Source organism: Bos grunniens, chromosome 20 (assembly GCF_055505025.1).
Source record: "Bos grunniens cultivar Pamir isolate PY7600 chromosome 20, Bosgru_T2T1.0, whole genome shotgun sequence".
Taxonomy (NCBI): Eukaryota; Metazoa; Chordata; class Mammalia; order Artiodactyla; family Bovidae; genus Bos; species Bos grunniens.
In genome coordinates, this window is record NC_141184.1 from 30601925 (window position 1) to 30621522 (window position 19598).

General features: G+C 39.4%; 1 protein-coding gene and 1 long non-coding RNA gene across 6 annotated transcripts in view; both read right to left on the reverse strand.

The window, feature by feature from the left end:
- ZFR (zinc finger RNA binding protein) overlaps positions 1-19362 on the reverse strand; it is an 83632-nt gene extending 64270 nt beyond the window's left edge. For 4 of the 5 annotated variants that reach the window (XR_015148634.1, XR_015148633.1, XM_086361312.1 and 1 more), the window contains exons 1-2: positions 19223-19362; positions 18830-18929 (exon numbers count right to left, since the gene is read on the reverse strand). Coding sequence is in view for 3 of the 5 variants with exons in the window: in XM_086361312.1 (XP_086217438.1) it covers positions 18830-18929; positions 19223-19259 (137 nt within the window). In the remaining 2 variants the exon portion in view is untranslated. The remainder of the gene's footprint in view (positions 1-18829; positions 18930-19222) is intronic. The other variant, XM_086361313.1, reaches the window with a different exon arrangement.
- LOC147350193 (uncharacterized) lies at positions 10875-18436 on the reverse strand. Its single transcript, XR_015148635.1, has 2 exons — positions 16251-18436; positions 10875-16197 (listed from the first exon to the last, which is right to left on the reverse strand). It is a non-coding gene; the product is annotated as an uncharacterized LOC147350193 (long non-coding RNA).
- Positions 19363-19598: the final 236 nt, after the last annotated feature.

Consider the following 19598-nt stretch of genomic DNA (forward strand, 5'->3'; position numbering starts at 1 on the left):
TGTTCAGGAAAACAGATGACTGGACAATAGACAGCAGATCAGGAGCCTGGGGAAATCTCATGATATAATCAAGGCACCAAGAAGATTTGGGTGAAAAACAGGATAATGAAGGACTTCAGGAAATATGAAACTGGTCAAGAAAAATGATCATAGCTGAGCAACTAGTAGAGTGTCAAAAAAGGAAAACCCATTTGAACTTGAACCTAGAAAGATTATTAAGTGATACAGGGTTATAAAATGGAATACACTAGGAATTCTAATCATAGATCAGTACTTGGCACCACAGTATATACTATTTACAGTCAGAAAAATGAAATGGTTTTTGCTTTCAAGTTTTAGAGTAAACCTGAATCATGGAAGATAAACTATCACAGAACACAATGTAAATGCTATCACAAGGAAAACTACAGCTGAGTAGATGGATGGAGTGGAAAAAGAGGGAAAGTGAAGCAGAAGAATTTAAAGATTCCTAATAGTACCAAGATACTATCAGCTTGTGATGGAACTACAACAGAACTGACAGTACTGTTGAAGAGAGACAGCCATATCACTGAATTTGGGAGGAGAAACATGAGAAGCATGAGAGAGTATATATGAACTCCTAACCATGATTTTAAGAAGTCAAAATAATGTATAGTTGATAAGATATAAAAATGCAGCATACTATTTAGTGATAAGGAGGTTAGAAATAAAACCAAGATATATTAAAGGTGAGGGTCCCTGGGAAGTGGAATTAGGAGGAAGGGAGAAGGAAAATAAGGGACTTGTTATCATTAAGTTCTTCTATCTATGTTTAATTAGTTAATGCATTATTCTGGGAAAAGGGAAGCGTAAGATATTATAACAGAATTCTCAGACAGGCAACTTTAATGACTAACAAACCGGCCCTAAATTTAAATACTCCCTTCTAGTTATTCCAATACAACTCTACATTTCTGGCCTCAACCTGAATCTATACCTGACTCTGGGCCCATCTTTCAAATTCCATTAATATGACCTGGCTTTATATTACACTACTAAATTTACAGTCACTACTGAAATCACAGTAAGTTATGTGTACATATGGCTTGTCCACATAAATGGCATCTAGTAACAGGGAAAACATTCCTATATCTCAGTTCTCAAAACTGAGCTGTTCTCAAAATGTGATCCAAGGACAGCTAAGGGTCCCTAAGATTAGTACAGAAGGTCCACAAGGTTGGTTCTCTCTTTTCAATTACAAATTGCCTTCATATATTTTAATCCAAACAACTTACTGCAACACACTAAATGCAAAAGCAGATATGAGAATCCAACCATCTTAGTGAACCAACCATCTTATCTATCCAAGCAGACATTAAAAAGATTTGTAAAAATGAAAAACAATGCTTCTCATCTCACTACTTTTTTTGTGGTTGGAATAGTTAGTTACTTTTCATAAAGATATTCTTGGTTAACATGTAGTGGCTTTACTATTATTTTAAAACAATTTTATAAATACTTTAGAAGGGTCCCAGAACCAGAAAGTTTGAGAATCACCATTTTATGATACAGAACATTAACTTAAGATCTGTGATGGTATTCATCATTCATTTTCCTGCTCTTTACTTATAACCTCTTTAAGCAAAATGCTTCCTTCTATCTTATGAGAGAGAAACAGTATTTGTTGTCTGTTAAAACAAAGAGTGCATGAGTGGCCAGAGGTCTGTTGCCTAAACCTATAATAGTCTTATCTAGGGCTCCAAATCTCCTCTTGGTTAACTGCTATACATACCAATTTCTGTGTTAACAGAGACATCAAAGGCATTGCGAAGTAAAGGCTCAGAACTTTGGCACCCCCACAAGAAACTAACAGAAAGTAAATTAGGAAAAAGCCCACTTCCCCCTTTAAGGGAGAACTGTATGGGAAACGTTCTTGTCTGAGCCTTGGCTCTAGGTAAAGGAGATAAGGCTCTTTGATAATTCTTAACAAGTGAGCACTCTCCTTAGCTTGGGCTCTCGAATCCACATTATCTGACCAGGGAAAACACCAAACCAAGTAGTTAGTTTATCTCTGTGCTGACAATGCTTCCAGGTGCCACAGGATCCAGATTTCTCTCTAATGCTACAGTCCTGCAAGAAAGAGATCTCAATCAAAAATGAAACCCATAAGGAAATAAGATACTATGAGCAAGAGCTTGCAAAATAATTAAAAAACTGAGAAAACTATAATTATTAGAATTATTGGATACAAAACAGAAAATAAGCACACTAAAGAGATAGTCAAAACCAAGACCAAGAGGTCAATCAAAAACAACCAGATGAATGGAAACAATTTCCAGAAATGAAATACAGTGCATAAAAATTAGAATCTTAGAAAGGCATCACATAACTGATTAGACATAGCTGGCAAAAAAAATAAATAAATCTATAAAACTTACCCAGAATGCACACAAAGAGATGAAAGATATTAAAGAGGTTAAAAGACTAGGAGCAAAGAATAAAAAATGTTAACTTGCAACTCACTGGAGTTACAAATGAAGAAAAAGAATGGGAGAGAGGAAACATCTAAATAGAATGTTTGATATAACAATCCTCATATCCAGGAGTCCCAACTACTCCAAAGTAAGATTAAATAAGGAATTCTCACCAAAATCCATCTGAGTGAAACTGTAAACACCAAAGAGCGAAAAGCACAACTAATCTGAGGGGAAAAAAATTCCCTAGAGATTAAGTGATGCCTTCTCAAGAATGAGAAGGGAGAAATGAAGATATTTTGAGATTAAAAAAACAAAACAAAAAAATCTGTTCTTAGTAAACCCATATTAAAGGACATTCTCAAAGATATACTTTAGGAAGAAAGAAAATGATCTCAGGATGAATGAACGTTAAGTTAAAAATAAAAAAAGTAAATTTGAAGGCAAATTTAAATAGTCACTGGCTATATAAGACAATTTTGTCCAAAAATTGTCACAGGGTTTAGAAAATCTAAAAACAACAGAAGCACAAAATGAGGAGGCAATTGATCAAAGTTAAAGCATTTTAAGTCCTTGTTCTGTTTAGGAGGTACTGTTAAGGTACCTTCCTAAACAGGTAAAGGTAAGGATTAACTTTGAAGTGAAGTGAAGTCGCTTAGTCGTGTCTGACTCTTAGCGACCCCATGGACTGCAGCCTACCAGGCTCCTCCATCCATGGGATTCTCTAGGTAAGAGTACTGGAGTGGGGTGCCATTGCCTTCTCCAGTAATATTTCTTTGAGCCCCCACGGTTTTTTTGCAGGTGGCGGGGGGCAAGAATACTGGAGTGGGTTGCCATTCCCTTCTCCAGGAGATCTTCCCAACCCAGGGATTGAACCCGGGTCTCCTGCACTGTAAGCAGACGCTTTACCGTCTGAGCCACCAGGAAATTAATTAACTTTAAATTAAAAATTGTGAAATTTCTAGAGGAACCACCATAGTAAAGATGCGGAATGTTTAATTTCTGACCTTGAAAGGCAATGAGGAGAAAAATAATCTCAAGAAAATGTAGGTAGCTTCTGTCACTTATATTATTAAATGTGCTTTTTTTTCCCTCTGGAAACTACTGTTGAGTGTATCTGTTTCAGCTTTGGATAACACAGTAAAGTAACTGATAAAACATTTTCCCCCTTCTCTTGGCACACAAAACACAACCTTTCCATTAGCCCAAATTTAATGTTCAGCACTGTTGGACTCTTCTAGGTCAAATTATAGGATTTTCTATGTCTACAAAACTGTCAAATTTATCTTCTTTATATTTAATATTTTATAATGTTGAGAATGATGAAAAAAGATATACTACCTTTAGGTATTCCTTAAACTTGCTATGTCATGCTCTATTACCTTTACAATGCTATTAAAACAATAACTGCATCACTGCAGAATTTTGGAAGAAACTTAAAATTCAGGCTCTATTTTCTTCTTAAAAACAAGAACCAAAAAAATAATGAATCCTGCAATTTCTACCAACTCATTAGATTTGTAGACTACAAGGGAGAAGGATGATTAAATATCCCAGTTGTGGATGTGACTGGTGATGGAAGTCAGTGACTGATGCTGTAAAGAACAATACTGAATATGAAGATGGAAGGTTAGGTTCATGAATCAAGGCAAATTTGAAGTGGTCAAACAGGAGATGGCAAGAGCAAACATCGACATCTTAGGAATCAGCGAACTAAAATGGACTGGAATGGGTGAATTTAACTCAGATGACCATTGTATCTACCACTGTGGGCAAGAATCCCTTAGAAGAAATTGAGCAGCCATCAGAGTCAACAAAAGAGTCTGAAATGCAGTACTTGGCTGCAATCTCAAAAATGACAGAATGATCTCTGTTCGTTCCTAAGGCAAACCATTCAGTATCACAGTAATCCAAGTCTATGCCGTGACCAGTAATGCTGAAGAAACTGAAGTTGAATGGTTCTATGAAGACCTACAAGACCTTCTAGAACACACACCCAAAAAAGATGTCCTTTTCATTATAGGGGACTGAAATGCAAAAGTAGGAAGTCAAGAGATACCTGGAGTAACAGGCAAATTTGGCCTTGGAGTACAAAACAAAGCAGGTCAAAGGCTAAGAGCATTGCCAAAAGAATGCACCGGTCACAGCAAACACCCTCCAACACAAGAGAAGACTACACATGGACATCACCAGATGGTCAATATAGAAATCAGACTGATTATATTCTTTGCAGCCAAAGATGGAGAAGCTCTATACAGTCAGCAAAAACAAGAGCAGATGACTGTGGCTCAGATCATGAACTCCTTGTTGCCAAATTCAGACTTAAACTGAAGGAAGTAGTTCCCTACTAGACCATTCAGGTTTGACCTAAATTAAATCCCTTACGATTATACAGTGGAAGGGACAAATAGATTTGAAGGGATTAGATCTGATAGGCAGAGTGCCTGAAAAACTATGCACAGAGGTTCAGGATATTGTAAAGGAGGCAGGAATCAAGACCATCCGCAAGAAAAAGAAATGCAAAAAGGCAAAACTGTTGTCTGAGGAAGCCTTACAAATAGCTAAGGAAAGAAGAGAAGCTAAAGGCAAAGGAGAAAAGGAACAATATATCCCTTTGAATGCAGAGTTCCAAAGAATAGCAAGGGGACATAAGAAAGCCTTCCTTGGTGATCAATGCAAAGAAATAGAGGAAAACACTAGAATGGGAAAGACTAGAGATCTCTTCAAGAAAACTGGAGATACCAAGGGAAATTTCATGCAAAGATAGGCACAATAAAGGACAGAAATGTTACAGACCTAACAGAAGTAGAAGATATTAAGAAGAATATAGAATATATTCTGTGGCAAGAATAAACAGAAAAACTATATTAAAAAAAAATCTTCATAACCCAGGTAACCACGATGGCGTGATCACTCACCTAGAGCCAGACATCCTGGAGTTCGCAGTCAAGTGGGCCTTAGGAAGCTACACTATGAACAAAGCTAGTGGAGGTGATGGAATTCCAGTTGAGCTATTTCAAATCCTAAAAGATGATGCTGTGAAAGTGCTGCACTCAATATGTCAGCAAATTTGGAAAACTCAACAGTGGCCACAGGACTGGAAAAGGTCAGTTTTCATTCCAATCCCAAAGAAAGGCAATGCCAAAGAATGTTCAAACTACCATACAACTGCACTCATCTCACATGCTAGAAAGGTAATGCTCAAAATTCTCCAAGCCAGGCTTCAACAGTACGTGAACCGTGAACTTCCAGATGTTCAAGCTGGATTTAGAGAAGGCAGAGGAACCAGAGATCAAATTGCAAATATCCGCTAAATCACTTAAAAAGGAAGAGAGTTCCAGAAAAACATCTACTTCTGGTTTACTGACTACGCTAAAGCCTTTGACTGTGTGGATTACAACAAACTGTGGAAAATTCTTAAAAACATGGGAATACCAGACCACCTGATCTGTTTCCTAAGAAATCTGTATGCAGGTCAAGAAACAGTTAGAACTGGACATGGAACAACAAACTGGTTCCAAATAGGGAAAGGAGTAAGTCATGGCTGTATATTGTCACCCTGCTTACTTAACTTATATGCAGAGTACATCATGAGAAATATTGGGCTGGATGAAGCACAAGCTGGAATCAAGATTGCTGGGAGAGATGACACCACCCTTATGGCAGAAAGCAAAGAACTACAGAGCCTCTTGATGAGAGTGAAACAGGAGAGTGAAAAACTTGTATTAAAACTCAACATTTAGGAAACTAAGATCATGGCATCTGGTCCCATCCCTTCATGGCAAATAGATGGGGAAACAGTGGAAACAGTGTCAGACTTTATTTTTCTGGGCTTCAAAATCATTGCAGATGGTGACAGCAGCCATGAAATTAAAAGATGCTTACTCCTTGGAAGGAAAATTATGACCAATCTAGATAGCATATTCAAAAGCAGAGACATTACTTTGCCAACAAAGGTCAGTCTAATCAAAGCTATGGTTTTTCCAGGAGTCATGTATGGATGTGAGAGTTGGACTATAAAGAAAGCTGAGCACCAAAGAATTGATGCATCTGAACTGTGGTGTTCAAGAAGTCTCTTGAGAGTCCCTTGGACTGCAAGGAGATCCAGCCCGTTCATCCTAAAGGAAATCCGTCCTGAATATTCATTGGAAGGACTGACGCTGAAGCTGAAACTCCAATACTTTGGCTACCTGATGTGAAGAACTGACTCCTTGGAAAAGACCCTGATGCTGGGAAAGATCAAAGGCAGGAGGAGAAGGGGACAACAGAGGATGAGATGGTTGGATGGCATCACCAACTCTATGGACATGAGTTAGAGTAAGCTCCGGGAGTTGGTGACAGACAGGGAAGCCTGATGTGTTGCAGTCCATGGGGTCACAAAGAGTCAAACATGACTGAGCGACTGAACTAAATACTGAATAAATTCAGGCTCTATTTTCTTCTTAAAAACTAGAACAAATAAAATAACCAATTCTACCATTTCTACCAACTCATCAGATTTGTAGACTACAAGGTCCGAGAGGGATGGTTAAATAGCATATGAACTGTTAACAGTTTTCTTGAGATCTTTTAACTCTCAATATTGTAGTGTTCTGTGTTTAGTCGCTCAGTCATGTCTGACTCTTAGGAACCCCATCAACTACAGACTGCAGGTTCTTCTACCCTTGGGGATTCTTCAGACAAGAACACAGGAGTGGGTTGCCATGCCCTCCTCCAGGGGATCTTTCCAACTGAGGGATCAAACCTAGGTCTCCCATATTGCAGGTGGATTCTTTACCATCTGAGCCACCAAGAAAGCCCAAGAATACTGAAGTGGGTAGCCTATCCTTTCTCCAATGATCTTCCTGACCGAGGAATCAACCAGGGTCTCTCTTGCATTACAAGTGGACTCTTTACCAGCTGAGGTTCCACCAGGAGAAATGTCATTTGGATCCACTGAATCTCTTTCTCTCCTTTTCAGTATTTTTGAGGTTATTTGACCATTTACATAAGAATAAGGGATAATGGAAAACTATTAGAAAACTTTCAATACGAATTAAAATTCTTATCCACATATAGATAAAATGGACTATGTTTTCTAAACATAACTGCTCATCAACTTTAATGCATGAACGTGAAACATGTCCATCTGTAAATGCTAGTTCCACATTTTAAGTATTTGTCTAATGAGTTCCAACTCTTCATTACTTCTGGTTCTTTCTACATTTGAATCGTCAACATACAATGCTTTAAAAAGTTTTAATATGTTTTATGGCTCATATTTTTCTGGGGAGAGAGAGAGATGATGATGATCATATTTGATTCATAACTGCAAAACATTATCAATTTTTTGTTCTGGAATTATCTAATAAATCTTTTAATTTCTACACCATCTATTTCCTTCCAACTACCTTTGTATACATATCTGCCTTGAAGATTTGTTCACTAATGCACCATACCGAGTAAATTTTAGTTCACAAACATCACAAAACAAGAAAGATTTCTGCCACATATACTTCTAGCAAAATGGGATGTTCCTAATATTGTCACAGAATATTACATAATGAGTCCTTCTTCTTAATTAGATGAGAATACTTTCTTTTCTTTATCCTTAGAAATATATTGTTCGTTTACTGATTCTTCAGTGTTAAGAAACTCATCTCAGACAGTGGTCCCCAACCTTTTTGGCACCAGGGACCAGTTTCATGTAAGACAATTTTTCCACAAATGGGGGGAGGGAATGGTTTTGGGATGATTCAAGTGCATTACATTTATTGTGCACTTTATTTCTATTATTATTACATTGTAATATATAATGAATTAATTATACAATTGCCACCTGGGCTTCCCAGGTGGCACTAGTGGTAAAGAACTTGCCTGCCAATGCAGGAGATGGAAGAGATGCAGGTTCGATTTCTGGGTTGGGAAGATCCCCTGGAGGAGGAAACACAACCCACTCTAGTATTCTTGCCTGTGGAATCCCATGGACAGAGGATCCTGGCAGGCTACAGTCCACAGGATCACAAAGAGTAGGACACAACTGAAGTGACTTAGCATGTACATATACAATTGTCATTCACTGACAGGGTTCTGACAGGAGTCTGCACGCAATTGATTGTGGTCTCTGTGCAGTCCAGCAACTGATTGTGGTCCCTGTGTAGTCAAATCTCTCCACTAATAATAATGTGTATTTGCAGTGGCTCACCGGCACTAGCATCACCTCAGCCCCTCCTCAGATCATCAGGCATTAGATTCTCACAGGAGGAGCTTTGCAGCGCCTATGAGAATCTAATACTTCTGCAGGTCTGACAGCAGGTGGGGCTCAGGTTTAAAGGGAGTGATGGGAGCCTCTGTTACCCACAGACAGAAGCTTCCCTCACTGGCCTGCCACTCACCTCCTGTGTGGCTGATTCCTAAGGGTCTGTGGCCTGGGGGATGGGGACTCCTGATCGAGGATATGGTATCTAAAGACCCTTATGCTGAGATTTTGCTCATGCAATCAATTTCACCATTATCATTTGTCTTGAGTAGTGTCCTTTTGTTCTTGCATTCATCTTATTTATGTAAAAACTGTCAAATATTTTCTTGTGTTAACTTTCTTATCTTTTGACAGCATGAACAGAGAATGACTAATTCTGACTCCTCAATTGTGTTGAAGGAAAACTAAAAGCCAACAATTAAAGGTAGTGTCTCTCTCTTCTTTCATACCATCTTGAAAGATGCAAAATGTTGGGCAATGCAATATCTTCCACTTATTTCACTACCGTACCATCCTTCGAGGTGCTTCCAAAACCATTTTGCTATTGCATTACTTTTTGTTTTAGCATAGCTGGAAATGAGTGATGAGTAAAGAGGGAATAATCTTTTTCCTCTTTTTTTTAGGATCACGAAATAGCAAAATATTTCAAGAAACAGAAAAATAAGATCACTAAGATTCCATACTCTAAATCTTAAACTTATAAAAAAAGATCTAGTGGATCCATATGGTAATTGAGATAAAATAAATTTTATTCCATTTTGAAAATAAGCGAACAGTTTTCTTTGGAAGACATCTAAAAGAAAGTCATGCAATGCTGGATGAAGGTGAAAGAGGAGAGTGGAAAAGCTGGCTTAAAACTCAATATTCAAAAACCTAATTTTATGGCATCTGGTTCCATCACTTAATGGAAAATAGATGGAGAAACAATGGAAACAGTGACAGACTTTATTTTCTTGGGCTCCAAAATCACTGCAGATGGTGACTGCAGCCATGAAATTAAAAGACACTTGCTCCTTGCAAGAAAAGCTATGACCAACATAGACAGCAAATTAAAAAGCAGAGACATTTATTTTGCCAACAAAAGTCCATCTAGTCAAAGCTATGGTTTTTCCAGTTAGCATGTATAGACGTAAAGAGTTGGACAATAAAGAAGGCTGAGTGCCGAAGAATTGGTGCTTTTGAACTGTGGTGTTGTAGAAGACTCTGAATTCAGAGTCCCTTGGACTGCAAGGAGATCAAACCAGTCAATTCTAAAGGAAATCAATCTTGAATATTCATTAGAAGGACTGATACTGAAGCTCCAATACTTTCGCCACCTGATGCGAAGAGCCGCTCATTAGAAAAGACCCTGATGCTGGGAAAGACTGAAGGCAGGAGGAGAGGGGGACGACAGAGGACAAGATGGTTGGATGGCATCACAGACTCAGTGGACATCAGTCTGAGCAAGCTCCAGGAGATGGTGGTCAGGGAGGCCTGGCGTGCTGCAGTCCATGGGGTGGCAAAGAATCTGACACAACTGAGCAACTGAACAATGAGCAACACCCTACTCTTCATGTCAGTTTTTCTTTTTTTTTTAACTAGTATTGTTTTCAGAATTTTTTGGGTATCATCTGAATAATGAACTGTAAGTCTATACAATAAGACCCCCAAATCCTCTAAATGTGAAGCTAGGATAACCAGATATTCTGAAAGTAAGGGTTAGCAAATGAAGGATTTTAAGCATAAGAGTATTTTGATTAAATTTATAGTAACTATGTCTGCTTATAGTAAAAAATGGTTTGTGATGGGTAGAACTGGGGTAGTGAGAGTAGCAATAAAATCATCTTCATAAACCGTATCACTCTTTGCCCTACTTCCCTGGTGGCTCAGAGGGTAAATGCCTACAATGCGGGAGACCCGGGTTTGATCCCTGGGTGGGGAAGATCCTCTGGAGAAGGAAATGGCAACCTACTCCAGGACTCTTGCCTGGAAACTCCCATGGACGGAGGAGCCTGGTAGGCTACAGTCCATGGGGTCGCAAAGAGTCAGACACGACTGAGCGACTTCACACACATATGTATTTTTAAAAGGCTCATTGTTTTTCCTATCAAAAAGTATTAGTCTTCAAATTTCAAGTTCTCTGCCCATTTAATGCAGACTACTATACCAGTATAATGCAATTATACATTATCTTTTTCAAGAAATAAAAAATTAATTCAAAATTTTATTTTCACTTCTTTTATCTTTAAACACAGTGCCTCCCAATATTTTAAGCCCATTTAACCTCTTGGACCCTCAAGAATTTATTTGTGGATAAACAACAAAGTCCTACTGTATAGCACAGGGACCTATGTTCAATATCCTGGGATAAACTATAATGGCAAAGACCATAAAAAAGTATGTTTGTATAACTGAGCCACTTTGCAGTACAGCAGAAATACAGCATTGTAAATCAACCATACTTCAACAAATTTTTTTAAAAAAATTATTTGAGTACTAAGTTAAACTGCAAAACCTATTTTATGCAAAATTTTATGCTTGTCTTTCTGTAGCTCCAAAAAAAGTCAGATTCTAGTTTTTCTATAATGGCTGCCCATGAAAATTAAAGCAATGCTTTTGATAACTGTCAATTCTTTACTTGGCCTCTCTAAAGCCTTGATATTGCTGACTACTTTATCTTCTTTAGGTTTTTATGAACACTACATTCTCCTAGCTCTCTGTTCACCACCACCCTGGCCCAGTTATTTGTTTCTTTCTCTGGCTCTACTTTCAACACCGAAGTTCCCCAAGTTTGTAATCCTGACTCTATTTTTTTCCCCCACTCATTCAAAAAAAGTTTACTAAATGTTTAAATGTTTGATGCATGACAAGTAGTTCCTCTGGTTCATCCATACTCACAGCTACAATGGTGGATTCACCACCATATATGGCTAATATTCACATTTACACTATGACCCGTATCCCAATTCTGAGCTCCATTTCCAAATGCCTACTAAATATTCTGAGCACCTTACAAATGTTATCTCTTTGAATTCTCAAACCATAATGGAGAATGTAGAGGCCTCCTGGGATGCTGATAATGTTGTTTCTTGGTCTGGGTGCTGATTATACAGTGGTGCCCAGCTTCTGACATTTCATCAAGCTATACTCTTATTATATGTGTTCTTTTCATATATATCACACTTCAAGGGAGAATTTTTCAAAAAATTCCAATCCTATGAGATAATTATTAGTATTATATCTAATTTATAGATGAAGAAACTCAAGTACCAAAGGACTGTTTGCCCAATGTCACATGGAAACTAGTAGAGGGAGCCAGGACTTCAGAACCAACCAACTACCAACCATATTAAGAATTTAATTCAAGAATTTTCTGGCAGTCCAGTGGTTAGGACTCTGTGTTTTCATTGCTGAGGGCACATGTTCAATCCCTGGGGAACTAAGTCCCTACATGCCACATGGTGTGTCCAAAAAAACCTACACAAACCAAAAAAGAATTTAATTCCTTCTTGCCTTGGCCAACACATTGTGTCTAAAATTACCCTGCCTCGATTTTCAGAATACCGTGAAGACTACCTCAAACCCCATAGTTGAAATACTTCAATTCCCCATTTAAGCATTTTATTAAAAATCAGTACGATCGTTACCATGGCAGAGTTACCTGCAGGTATACCTGCCCCTACTCTCATTTTCCAGCAGAGTAAACTCCTTGAGAGCAGGGACTATGCGTACTGCAAGTTACTCCCTACAAATGCATTTTAATGTACTTACTACATGAGGAGACTAATATTAAAAAAACAAAAAGTCAAACGTTCTTTATTTCAATAATTTGCCCTGTGTAAGGGTGAATTAAGAGCTGCACTGTACACAGCTTTCAGAAAACACTAAGCAATGTTGTTCTTAGAACGACGACCCCAATTATGATAGAGTGATGCCAAGGACAATGTATGGATAAGTACCGTAGGCACACTCCCCACCTTTCGTCTCTTTCTAGTAATTCTAACATACTTTGTCAGTTACTACATTTACAAGCTGAAGGACTGTTTTCTGATTATCCTGATTATTTATTTCTGAATAACAATTTGGTTGATTTGCTTTTTTTGACAAGTATCTCTACTTCAACAGCCATATATTCTAATCCACTGCCCGTAAGCACACATCTATTTCTGGGATCTCTACTATAAGCCAACGATCTGTCTGTCCCTCTACCAATACCACATTTTCCTGTTTAATAACATCTTTTGGTCCCTGCTAATATGCATGATATCATGACAAGACTGTCTTGACTACTTTTGGACAAATACTCTCTTCACTGTCAACATAAGAATTTCTTTATCAAGTTAACCCAAAAAGTCTGCTGGTTTTTATTGGAGTTACATTAAATATATGGACTACTCAGAAGAAAACTGATTAACTTGATAGTATTGATTTTTTTTCACTCCATGAACACAGCCCATCTTCATGTATGTCTTCTTTTATGTTCTTTATAGCCTATTTTATTTTTTCCTTAAAATGTTCTGCATTATCTCATTAGTTTTAGATCTACTTAATAGATTTTATGGCTATGTACAAAGAACTTATTTGAAATATAATTACCTAATCTGACATTGATGAAACATGACTGTTACCAATATTTCCCTGATCTTAGATTCAGGAAATCTGAATTCTTATTATTTCTCATATTTGTCTGTTAATTATAATCATGTTACTTGCAAGTAATTAAAAATTTGGAGGTCTCTATTAAACTGACACTGAAACTGAGGCTGCCAACTGATACTCAAGTATCTACTTTTAACATTGAGATGCTGCTCCTGCTGCTGCTGAGTTGCTTCAGTCGTGTCTGATTCTGTGTGACCCCATAGACAGCAGCCTACTAGGCTCCTCCGTCCCTGGGATTCTCCAGGCAAGAACACTGGAGTGGGTTGCCATTTTCTTCTACATAGAGATGATGAAACTCCATATATCAAATGTAGGATAGATATCAACTAAGGATAGCTTTTAGAACCCTTTTAATATTATTATGCAAATCTCTGCTGAAAACTAGCATGGGTAAAGTACCTATTGAAAATCAGGCACTAGGCCAGGAAGTTTTAATCTTCACCTCAAGGCAAGTCAGCTGAAGAAACCAAGTCGTAGAAAAATTAAGGGACTTGGACAAGTGCCTAAAGAGACAAGAGATTCAAATCCAAAGTGTGACTAGCTGATTCCCTTTTCTTTATAGTATACTGTGAAGCAGGTTACAAAAGCAAAAGCACAGTCAAGAATACACTTTAAGCATTCTATAGAGTGCTATTTTGGCTCACACTGCCCTTAAGGCTATTAATAACACATACAGGACACATCCCTGTAATAGCACTAATCCTTTTGGAAAGAAAATGTTCATTATTTCAAATTCATTCATGCAATATGAACCCTAAGATCTCTAATTTAACAATGGAAGAGTTAATATAATTAGCAGCTGCAGTAAAATTTTTTCGGTAGAGCCAGTAAATTTCCATCACTAACACTGGTTTCAAAAACCTGTTCATCTGGTTTTTTCACAGTCTCAGTTAGTGACCTTACTGGTGTTACTTTTATTCTTTCCTCCAAGATACAATATTCTTAACTCTACATTCCAATAAAAAGGAAAAAAGAGAAGAAAAAAAAAAAAGAAAATTCACTGGCTAACCAGTCTATTCAAGTTACCTTAGTGATGTGAAGAGATACTCATCCTTTAGGAACAGATGTCCTAAAGACATCTCAAGAATCACTAGATGAGATGACTAGCAGATATTTAAGCTAATATCCAGACAACAGTCAAAATCCACCTAAACATTTATTATTTAAGAATATTATTCTTCTAAGATATGGGGGCAATTATCTTGGATCATTATACAATCATTACTCAAGTTTTTGAACTCAATAAATTCTAGATATTAAAAGGGTAAAAAATGTTGCCAAATGATTATTTTAAATAGCTAACTTTATTGAAGGTAGAATAACATTCAGGTAAGAATTATACACAGAACAAAGAAAGTTTAAGCACAAGCTATAGATGCAGGTTATGCAGGAAACAGACAAGTATCTTGAGTAGATAGAAAGGTGACAAGAACTGAAACATCCACGGCTTTTCTAAGGAATAAGAGAAACTGGCTGTTTAAAACTCTCAAAGAAAAGATTATGTCCTATTAATAGTAAACTATAATGAGATTACGTTAGTTTGTATTATAGTGTATTTGTTTATGCCACAAAATTCCTTAAAAAACTGAAGAACTTCTATGAGAACTTCTGTATAACTCCCAGTAAGAGAGGAAAAAACTGATTTGATCCTATGAAACATTAATTTTTAGCAAGTTTTTTCCACTGAGAATTATCTTCCTCACATTCTTTGCTACGCTAAGTCCTTACAACTGTTAAAATTGTTTTCTCCCTAATTTATTATAAAATTATGTCTAAAAGTTTTAAAGTATATCTTCTCAAACAAAAACAAGTACTGCACTGAAGTAGGTACCTATCCAACCAAGTTCTCTTTCTGCCATGAAGTCATTCCAATTTTTTTCACCATGCCTGAAATCTGCTTTGTCCTGCACACCCCAAATAAACATTCTACCAGAAACATATACATATAAACACAATAATTAATAATTTTTTTGATTTTGTAATTTCCAAGGGGGAAAAAAGCACATGAATGGTAAGAAAATGAAAAGATTACATTTACAATAGTGGCCAAATGGCACAATAGGTTTATTTAGTAGCGTTAGAAGAAATACAAAAAGAAAAAAAAAAAAAGAAATACAGAAAGCAGGAGGAAAAATAATTCAGTAGCTGATGGAACATGTAGCATAAAGATTGAGTAAATGCTTATCACAAAATATCTAATATGCATTATACAAAAGAAAAACTTGGTTTATCTAAAAATTATTAGTAGCAGGACTTATATTCTTATAACATCTCTTAAAGAACTTTGCTATTTAGTATACCATTATAAATCTCAAATACTAACAAGCAAAAAGAAAGCTTAAACTTAAAATAAATTTAATCAAATACCTTACATAGCTGTAACCAAGAAAACTAAGAACCACAATTAAACCTAGACTTAAGAAATAGTTACTTTCAGTTATCTGTACTCTACGACAGGTGAAGCCAATTATTCATGTAATCCAACAGGTAAATGTTTAAGATTTCCTTGAGTTTACATCCTTTAAATTAAAAAAAAAAAAAAAGTATATTTTTGAAAAGTAATCCGTGGTCTTCCGTGTCTGAAAGTTGTATTTTAATGATTTCTAGACAGGAAGAAAGATGAACATCATCACTGCATTTTTTGCATACGCTTTTACTATTGTTGATCCTCCTTGAACAAGTGTTAGCATTATTGAATCTGATTTCTTTCCATTAAAAACAAACAATTCCATGTACTATGTTATGTACAAGGATAAAGTATCTTAAAAATCCAGGTTCTATGCACGATACTGGATGCTTGGGGCTGGTGCACTGGGAAGACCCAGACCTGGGATGGTATGGGGAGAGAGGAGGGAGGAGGGTTCAGGATGGGGATCACGTGTATACCTGTACCGGGAGAGAGGAGGGAGGAGGGTTCAGGATGGGGAACATGTGTATACCTGTGGCAGATTCATGTTGATATATGGCAAAACCAATACAATACTGTAAGTTAAAAAAAAAAAGAACAGGAACCAAAAAAAAAAAAATTAGTTTTGCCAATATATGCATAAATAAGTAACGTCAAAAGACTAGTCTTTTCTCATTAAAGTGTTAGTCGCTCAGGCGTGTCAGACTCTTTGCAACCCCATAGACTGTAGCCTACCACGCTCCTCAGTCCATGGTATTCTCCAGGCAAGAATAATGGAGTGGATTGCCATTTCCTTCTCCAGGAGATCTTTCTGACCCAGGGGTGGAACCCGGGTCTTCAGTATTAGACACACATAAATATATAACAACCAGTTTAATATTTTGGATTGACATAACAGTTTACTAAAACTATTAAGATTCAAAGTAAAAAACAACAAAAAAAACTAGATATAGAAATTCTGTAATAGCTTCCTATAATGGGATAAAATACATATATGCAAATATTTTCATCAAAGAGTGATTACCTTTAAATTGGCATTTCCTCCCCTCATTTCTATCTATAGGTTTAATTAGAAAAAAAACTTCAAACTGCCACAAAGAACTCACTACGTTTTCAGTAAACAGTTAATAAATAATCCAACAAATCTATCATCACTCTGGAAACAGTATAACAGAAAAATAGTGTTAATTAAAATTTAAGTGGTTAAATAGTCTTGTCTAGAACACATAGTACTTGGTACCAGTAGATTTAGGACACAGATGCTCATTAGTTATCTCTTATTTCCCAGAGAAAGAAAAATGGCTTGATTTTTCTCTCTTCACGATATTATCAGCTGTTTAAAGTAGCTGAAACTTCGCCAGTGTTTAACGATCACAACTTTTAAGCAAAAACTTTTTTTTTTTTTAACGTTTTTCCTCCAATAATCTGTCATCTCAATCCTTTTTCTGCAAGTAAGCTTCAAGGTAAAAGGACTTGTAAAAGACGCCACATGCGTTCAAGGCATTCAACAACTAGTAAAATATCAATTTCATCAATAAAATATTTATACATCTCTTAAAAATCAATGGTGTCTTAAACATTGAGTGATTTTAATCAGCAGTGGGTTTTTTTTTAAGTGATACATAAAATAATGACACCCTTTCCTTTACAATATATGGTGGTGTTTAGTTGCTACTCCTGTCTGCCTCATTTACAACCCCGTGGACTGTAGCCCGCCAGGCTCCTCTCTCCATGGCATTTCCCAACAAGAATACTGGAGTGGGTTGCCATTTCCTTCTCCAGGGGATCTTCCCTACCCAGGGGTCGAACCGAATCTCCGGTATTGGCAGGCGGATTCTTTACTGCCTAGCCACCAGAGAAGTGCTTGCAAGGCACAGCATCTTATTATTCCATGAAATATGGCAATTGTGTTTCAGAATTACAAGTTTTAACCACAAAAGACACTTTATTTTACAGATGAGGAAAATGACAGCTCAATTAAGAGATACTCCCACTGTCATAAAATCAGGAGCAAAATAGACTGGAACTCAGGTCTTCCAGTTCCCAGTGATGTCCTTTCCATTAGAGCACCCACCTTCTGAAGTGAATGACGTGAGAAAACTATCTAGGTTTTAAATTGCCTACTACACAGATATCTAATATAATCTTCTATATATAAAAAGTTGGTCACTTAGGAGCCCTGTATGCTTATAGCCTGAATCTAGAGCCTCTCAGAGTGACTCAAAAGTAACAAAATCTAGTTTTCTTTCTTTCTTTTGAGAAGATACATAACGAACTACTGACATTTCAGAAATTAGCGCTTCCCTTAAGGTAGAGATTTCATATGGGGCATTTCACTAACTCTGTACCTCACTAGCCCTTTTCATTTCTCCGGAGGAGAAAGATTCGCCCAGGGGAATTACCGGCCCACCTGGAGCCTAATCGCAATAGCTGCAACAAGGCAGTGGACTCATTTGTCAGCACTAGAAACTTCGCGCATCTTTTCCAGTCTACCAGCTACACAATTCACAGGTGGTTGGTGTGTTTACCTCTCTCCTCACGGGGAAAACTAAATCAACCTAATGAATGCGATGACACCCGCAGTTGGTTTTGCGGGGCTCGGGTGGAGGGCCAGGTGAGATCACGGGACGCAGAAGGCGCCGAGAAAACGACACGTTATCTGGGCTCGGGGACCCGAACACCCGGCGAGCAGAGGCAGCGCGCGGGCCGGGGCGACCCCCACTCCCTCAGAGAAGCCCTCGCCCACTCTCTCCATCCCCAAGTGGGAGGGGGAGCGGAGATGGGGACCGGCCCGCGGGGCGGGGGGACCGCAGGGGCCTCGGCCTCCGCTCCCTCCCTCAGCCCGCCGGGCGGGGGCGGCGGCGCGGCTCCGAAGCCGCGGGAGGCCATTTTAGCTGCGGGGCCGCCGAAGGCCCGGGCGGCCCTCCGCGGCCCCCAGCCTCGCCGTCCCCTCGCTCCCGCCCCGGGCCGGGAGAGGCCGCGGGCCTGGCCTGCCACGGGCCGGGACTCCGAGGGGTGGGGAGTGGGGGCGGGCGCGGGGGTGTCGCGTCGGCGGGATCCCGGCGGAGGGGCGGGCAGGGGGAGAGGAGGAAAAGAGCGGGGAGCCGTTACCTATACTGGGCCGCAGCCGCCGCCGCCGCCGCCCCGCTGTGGGTGAATCCAAAGTAGTTGCCGGTCGCCATTTTGGCATCTTCCCCCAGCCGGCTGGGCACTGCGGCGGGCAAGGAGAGTCGGGTCCCATGGCGGGAGAAGAGGCGCCGAGGGGCAGAGACGCCGAGGGAGGGAAGGGGAGAGAGAGAGAGAGGCGCCGTGAGAAGCCGCCCTCGCCGGGCCGCGGCCGCGCCGCCTCCCCCTCCCGCCTCGCACTCCCTCACTCACTCGCACGCCCGGGTGGCGGCGGCCGCCGCCTCCTCCCCGGAGCCTGCCCCAACCCCCGCGCCTCCCCGCCGCCCCGGGCCGGGGAAGAGGCCGGGCGGGGACCCCTGAGGGGCACATTATACTCACCATAGGTGAAAGAAACTACAGGGCATATGGGAATCATGGGCTCGGGCTGCTGCTGCTGAACTCTGAACTCTCACCCGCTGCCTCCCTCCTCAGCCCCGCTCCTCCTCAGCGGAGAACAGACCGCCGCCTCCCGCTGCACTGCGCAGGCGCGCCCGCGCGCGGCACCCTGGGAGCTGTAGTCCCGCCGCCTTCGCGGCTCGGGCGGGCGCGTGCCGGGCCTCAGCCGAGGCGGGCCAGGGGCTTCCTCCGAGAGAGGCGGGTCTGGCTTCCTCCGCGGTGGTGACCGGGCGAATTGCCTCGGGCCAGTCGAGAGGAGGAGTCAGAGAGAGTGACTGGAGAGAGTGACGTCTACCAGTCTTTTCTTCTTACTTTTCAC